Raw genomic sequence first — 5,336 nt, forward strand, 5'->3', positions numbered from 1 at the left:
GCACCGTGAGAGGGGCCGGGGAGGCGGGGGGAGGGGCGGCCCGTGCGCAGGGCCGGGGGGAGGGGAGAGAGCGGGGGCGGGGCGGGGCGGCCGCGGCGCACGACAACAACCAGCGCCGCCGCAGGGCCGCCGGAGGCCGGGGGCCGGGCCGGCCACGCGCAGGGCACCACGGGAGAGGGAGTCCGCGGCCGGCCGGCGCCCTCGGACCGCGCCTGGGGAGCACAGACCCCGCGTCGCGGCCGCAGAGGGGCGAACCGCGGGGGCCTCCGGGAAATGTAGTTTGGACGCCTCGCTTCTTCCGCCGGCAGCCAAGGGGCGAGGGCTGGGACTGCTAGGTTCCCGGCCAGGACCCGGAAAGCGGGTTGCCGGGTCTCCGGGAGGTGTGGTCCTAGCCCCAGGCTCCTCCCATTGTTCTTGGCGAGGCCGGCGGCCCGCGTGGACTACCACTCCCAGGGTGCCGCGGGCTCGGGCCCCGGGACCCCGAGGCCCTGGGAAATGCAGTTCGCGGCTGCAGGAGGCGTGGGCTGGAGAAGGAGCTGTGGAAGGCATAGTTAGTCTCCGTTCCGGGCGCGACCTGGCGGCGGTTCGGCACGGCCTGGAGGGAAGACGCAGGAGAGACCGCGGTCTCAGGGTCCGTGTGCTCCCGGAGAGCAGGCGGGTGGCCGAAAGCAGGGTCGGAGCACACGTTCCTCTCTCGCTCGGGCCGAGCGCTCCCAGATCAGACTCCGCGCGCCGTGGATTGCAGTGGAAGGGGCGAGTGACTTGCGGTCGCACAGCCCCCACCATCCTACGACCGGCATGCCGCGAGGTGTGCCCGGACACCGAGCCCTCGCGGCCGGCTGCCCCCTGGGGAGGACTGGGCGCCTCGGGGGTGGAGGAAGTGTCCACCCTTCTGGACGGCGGACGCAGGACCACCAGGGGCCGCTACAGGACAAGGGGCGTGGGCGGGGGTGTGCACAGACTAAACTTGGGTTTTCTAGTCCTGAAGGGAGAGCACAGGAAACTCTTTATTATGGTGATGAGATCGACAATCCCCCCTACTGTTAACCTTCGCTCCTGCACACTTCAGTGTCCTCACCCTGTAGGGCTCGCTGGCCTGGGCTTCTGCGACCCGCGATCGTCCAGGAGAGGGCACTCGGTGCCCTTTCTGGGGCGGAGTTTGCTAGGCCGCCGTAGCAGCGGTGCCAGGTCAGAAGCCGAGCCTATCCGCTTTTCGTTCTTTAATTGAACTCTTAGCTAAGACGCTACCGACACCCCGTCAGGTGGTGGAGGAAGAAGGACAACAGGGAGAGGTCGAGGGCCGAGACGGCCTCGAGGAGGAGTAGAGGAAAGTGGAGCGGATGGTCCATCCTGGCGGGAGTTGGCTGGGCGAGTGACCGCGCATGTGCGCCTGCATGGAGGCCACGCTGGGACAGCCGGCCCCGCACAGGGGGCAGCGGTACGGAGCGGCCCCGTGGGTCCGCAGATGCTTGGTCATGGCCGAGAAGTCCCGGGAGCGCTGAGGACAAAGGCTACAGGAGAAGGGCTTCTCTCCTAGAGCGGTCGGAAGGGGAGGCTGGTGAAGGAAGGAAGCGGGCGAAAGCTGGGCAAGTTAGGGGTGGATCGGGCCACGGGGTGAGGGGATTGCGCGGCAACCGGACACGCAGGTGGAGACTCAGGAGCGGAGTTGGGAAGAAAGCCGACAGTTCACACAGGGCGGGGCTCCCATACCTGTGTGGACTCGGTAGTGCGTCTCCATTTGATGCTTGAGTGAAAACCTCTTTCCACAGACAGAGCACGCATAGGGCCGAGAACGAGCAGGAGGGGCCGGGGGAGGGTGCGGGCGAGATGAGCAGCCTGCCTTGTCCTCATGACCCGCACAGGTTGCAAGTGCACCTGTGGGGACAGAGAAGGCAAAGGAGGGCAGGGCCAGGAATCCCAGCGTCAACTCACTGTACCATTCAGGCAGGAAATCAAGGGCTACAGTGGGGCTGAGGCACGAGTGCCCCGGCCCCACTCACCTGTGTGCCCCTGATCAGACTCTTCCATCTCCCCAGGGCTGAGCTGTGCGGGGCCTTTGGGGAGGGAACCTGGAGAGAGCAGTGGGAGGTAGGGGCCCTGCTCAGGCTGGACTCGTGGAGCCCCACCCCAGAGAAAACACCGTGTTACAGGTGTATGCAGGACAGCGAGGGGCTTACCTGGGGTGGGGCTGGAGGAGGCCAACTGGTTCTGACTCCAGAGCCCTTTGGGGGCATTAAGGGACAGTGGGATCCTGGGATAGGGTGGGGAAGAGTTACAGCCTTGGCTAAACCTGAGAGCCTGCCCTCTTCCTGAAGAGGGGGTGTCCCAAGTCCTCCCCCCAGGGCTGGGCTTTGGCATGCCCTGTGGCGGCAGCTTCTTGTCTCATCCCCGCAGTAGAGATGCGGTGCCTTTCCACCCAGCAGGGCTGCCCCACCTGGGCCACACCCTCCCAGCCTGGAGGCCGGGAACTAGGCCCCTCCACTCACCTCTGGTCCTGCCAGACCTCCTGCCAGGCTCCAGTGGTGGGAGTGCTATGGTAGAAAGGAATGCCATATCCTGGCGGCATCAGCAGGATGCTCCACAGGGCAGGCTGGCCCCCCACTAACCAAGGGGCCTCAGCCCACGAGGGCCTGGGGGTGACACTGGTTTGCAGGGAGCCTGCTGGGGGAAGGGGGCCAGGGAGCTCACGCAGACTTTCCTCAGAGCCCCCTGGATTCTCCCTCAACCACATGAGCACTCCATTCTTCCCATCTGCTCCCTTTTGGCCAACAGGGGCTTGGAGGTGTTTCTCCTTTGACCTGGTCTGTTTCCACTGAGCCTCCTGCGTTGCTCCTGCCATCTCGGGGCTGCCTCTTGGTGGCAAGTGCTTGTGCAACATCTCCTGTTCTCTCCCACCAGTTCTAGAAACCTGCTCTGGTTTCTGCTTCTCTCCAGGGTCCCCCAGTTCTCTCTCAGGATTCCTCGAGGGTTTCTCTGGCTCCTCCTGATGTTTCTTCAGGACTGGATCTGGCTCTTTAGCCCTGTCCGCTCGAGCCCTCCAGCATGCCTCTTCCAGGGACTGCACTCCCAAGGCCCTGGCCGCCTCCTCAAGGGGCCTTAGCTCCCCAGGCTGCAGCTCTACACTCTCCCCATACACGAAGTGCAGGAGCTGGGAAAAGGTAGAAGGACTGATGCCTTCTCCCAGAGCCCACTGGCCCCTGCGGCCCAGCTGCTGGCTGACACCTGCTAGCACCAGGCTGTGGGCAGGGAACTGCTGGCTTCCTACGGTGATCAGTGTATCACATAGTGCTGGCCGGAGCCTGGCTGCTAGCTGTACCAGCCGATCAGAGCCATAGGGGCTGGGCAGTCTTATGGGGGGCAGGGACATTGTGCCTTGCTTAGGTACCAATCTCAGAGGCTGTAAGAGAAAGGCCACAATGTGAGGTCCATGGTTGAAAGGGGAGGGAGGAACATCTCATCTCATTTCAAGCCTGTGGATGTGAGGGGAGAGAGTGTGAGTTGCTGGTCCTAGATCAGAGCCCTCTGTCCTGAGTGAGCAAATAAAGTAACCCAAGAGAGGACTGGAGCTTATCCAGAATCATAGCAGGTAGGCATGGTGGCGAGAGAATGGAAATCAGACCAAACTCAGGACTTAAAGAGCAAGGGCCAGTCAGTTAACAGAAATAGCTAGTAGTGGGTTTAAGACAGGCATGTGGGAAGCCTGCCAGTTAGCAGTCTCTGACGTAAAAGATATCAGATACTGCCACTTCTGCTTCTCCAAGCCCCTCTGCAGGGAAACACCTCTGCGCAAGCCAGGCTTTCTTCACTACAGACGACGATCACCACAAAACTCAGTCAACCCCGGCACTAAGGGATGGAGCATGACACAGCTTCACGGGAGAGCTTAGAAAGCTAGTGGGTCCTCCCCCAAAAGCCCCTCGCACCTGAAAGGCAGAGAGGGCAGCATGATAGGGATCCTGGCTGCAGGAATGGAGGCGCTAAGGCATCTGGCAGTCATCACTGTGAAGCTGAAGCTTCTAGAACACGTCCTCAGGGAAGGAACCAGACATTCCCATCCAGAGAACGAGGAGAGCAGGTGCAGAAGCCACAGGAGAGGAGGCTCCTGACCCAATGATAGAGAGAGGTTTTGGAGAATGGACCCCTGAGGAGATGGGAGGAAGGGACATGGGGACTGGAGACAGGGAGGCTGTTTCCTCTCAAAATTCGGGTAAGAAGATGGTTTAATTTGTTTTTCATAAGGCAAAAAGTGAAGAATAGAAAGACAGCACCCAACCAGGCAGGAGTTTCTCACACATCAAAACCACCACACTGGCTTTTAAAAAGAGAGCTGGGAACCTAGATATGAAGAGAACCAGAACCTCAGTGTCTTAGCACCCAGCAGGTAGAGTCTTAGGTGCAGGCTCCCTGTGAGCAAGGGCCTTTGGGGTGGGGAGGGCCACACTTGGACACCTCAGGGAGAGGGCTCCAGGTTGGCAGGGAAGGGACAGAAGAGTTGTGATGGGAAGAAGGCCTCAGCTGGGGAGAGGCCATCACTCACCGCTTGTAGCTTCTTCCAGGACACCGCATGCTCTGAACTACTGTTGGGGCTCCTGGGGCCCCCCCTGGAGCTAGCCCCGCCCCTGACCTCTCAGGCCTCCATTGGATGTCCCAAGTATCAGTCTTCCACAGTACCCCCGAGAGGGTGTGGTTTTCTAACCCTGCTTCTGCCTTCTGCCTGCAGGAGAGACCACCCCTCTACCTCCAGAACACACACATTCTGCCCCTAGCCTCCTGTCTCCTCACTTTGTTTGTGAACTCCTAGAGTCAAAGAAGTGTATCTGTGGCAGCAAGGACCTTGGAATAATCAACCCTGCCTTTGAGTTTCATCTCTGCCATTTACTAGTTGAGTCATCTTGGGCAAGTCACTTCTCTGGGCCTCAGTAACCTCATTCATGAAATAGGGATAATATCTGCTTACCTCATTTGGAGGTGGGGGTGAAGATGAAATGACGTGACGAATACGAGCGTGGTTTGTAAGTACACAGTAGCATTCAGTGGTATGGTCGTTTCTTAGAGATGACGGCAGAGCACACAGCTGCAGAAGTAAAAAGGACTGAAACATTTGGATCCCAAGAATAGAGTGGAGGAGCCAGAAGACAGCTTCCTCCCTCTCCCTGACTTGGTACTGGGAAACCTCATTTGCTGGCTGGGAATGACCTGGGGGCTGGATGTGTGAGTGACTCAGATCCTCCCATCAAGCTCTGAAAGGGGCAACCCCAGGAAGGACCTGTGGTGGTCTTCGAAGAGAAAAACCTCCTTTTCTTGGGCTGATGACAAATGACATTTCTCTGAAATCA

At 60.1% G+C, this 5,336-nt stretch overlaps 1 protein-coding gene across 5 annotated transcripts; it reads right to left on the reverse strand.

The window, feature by feature from the left end:
• Positions 1-986: 986 nt before the first annotated feature.
• ZBTB32 (zinc finger and BTB domain containing 32) lies at positions 987-4,591 on the reverse strand. 5 transcript variants are annotated; one of them, XM_030913651.1, is made up of 5 exons: positions 4,538-4,591; positions 2,487-3,470; positions 2,001-2,251; positions 1,711-1,875; positions 987-1,533 (listed from the first exon to the last, which is right to left on the reverse strand). In XM_030913651.1, exons 2-5 carry the CDS (start codon positions 3,365-3,367, stop codon positions 1,259-1,261), a joined length of 1,572 nt encoding a protein of 523 aa, XP_030769511.1. In that variant the 5' UTR covers positions 3,368-3,470; positions 4,538-4,591; the 3' UTR covers positions 987-1,258. The 5 variants fall into 5 exon arrangements, with proteins under 5 accessions (XP_030769511.1, XP_030769512.1, XP_030769513.1 ...); XM_030913652.1 differs by having other exon boundaries at positions 2,487-3,397; positions 4,538-4,554; XM_030913653.1 differs by having other exon boundaries at positions 2,001-2,069; positions 2,178-2,251; positions 2,487-4,551.
• Between the last annotated feature and the right edge of the window lie 745 nt (positions 4,592-5,336).

This window comes from Rhinopithecus roxellana, chromosome 12 (genome assembly GCF_007565055.1).
Source record: "Rhinopithecus roxellana isolate Shanxi Qingling chromosome 12, ASM756505v1, whole genome shotgun sequence".
Lineage (NCBI taxonomy): Eukaryota > Metazoa > Chordata > Mammalia > Primates > Cercopithecidae > Rhinopithecus > Rhinopithecus roxellana.

Coding starts and splice junctions, on each gene's coding strand:
- ZBTB32 (XM_030913651.1), bottom strand. CDS start 3,367: ATGTCCCTGCCCCCCATAAGACTGCCCAGCCCCTATGGCTCTGATCGG. Junction 1,876..2,000: donor GTCTGATCAGGGGCACACAG/GTGAGTGGGGCC, acceptor CTGTCCCCACAG/GTGCACTTGCAACCTGTGCG. Junction 1,534..1,710: donor GCACTACCGAGTCCACACAG/GTATGGGAGCCC, acceptor CGACCGCTCTAG/GAGAGAAGCCCTTCTCCTGT.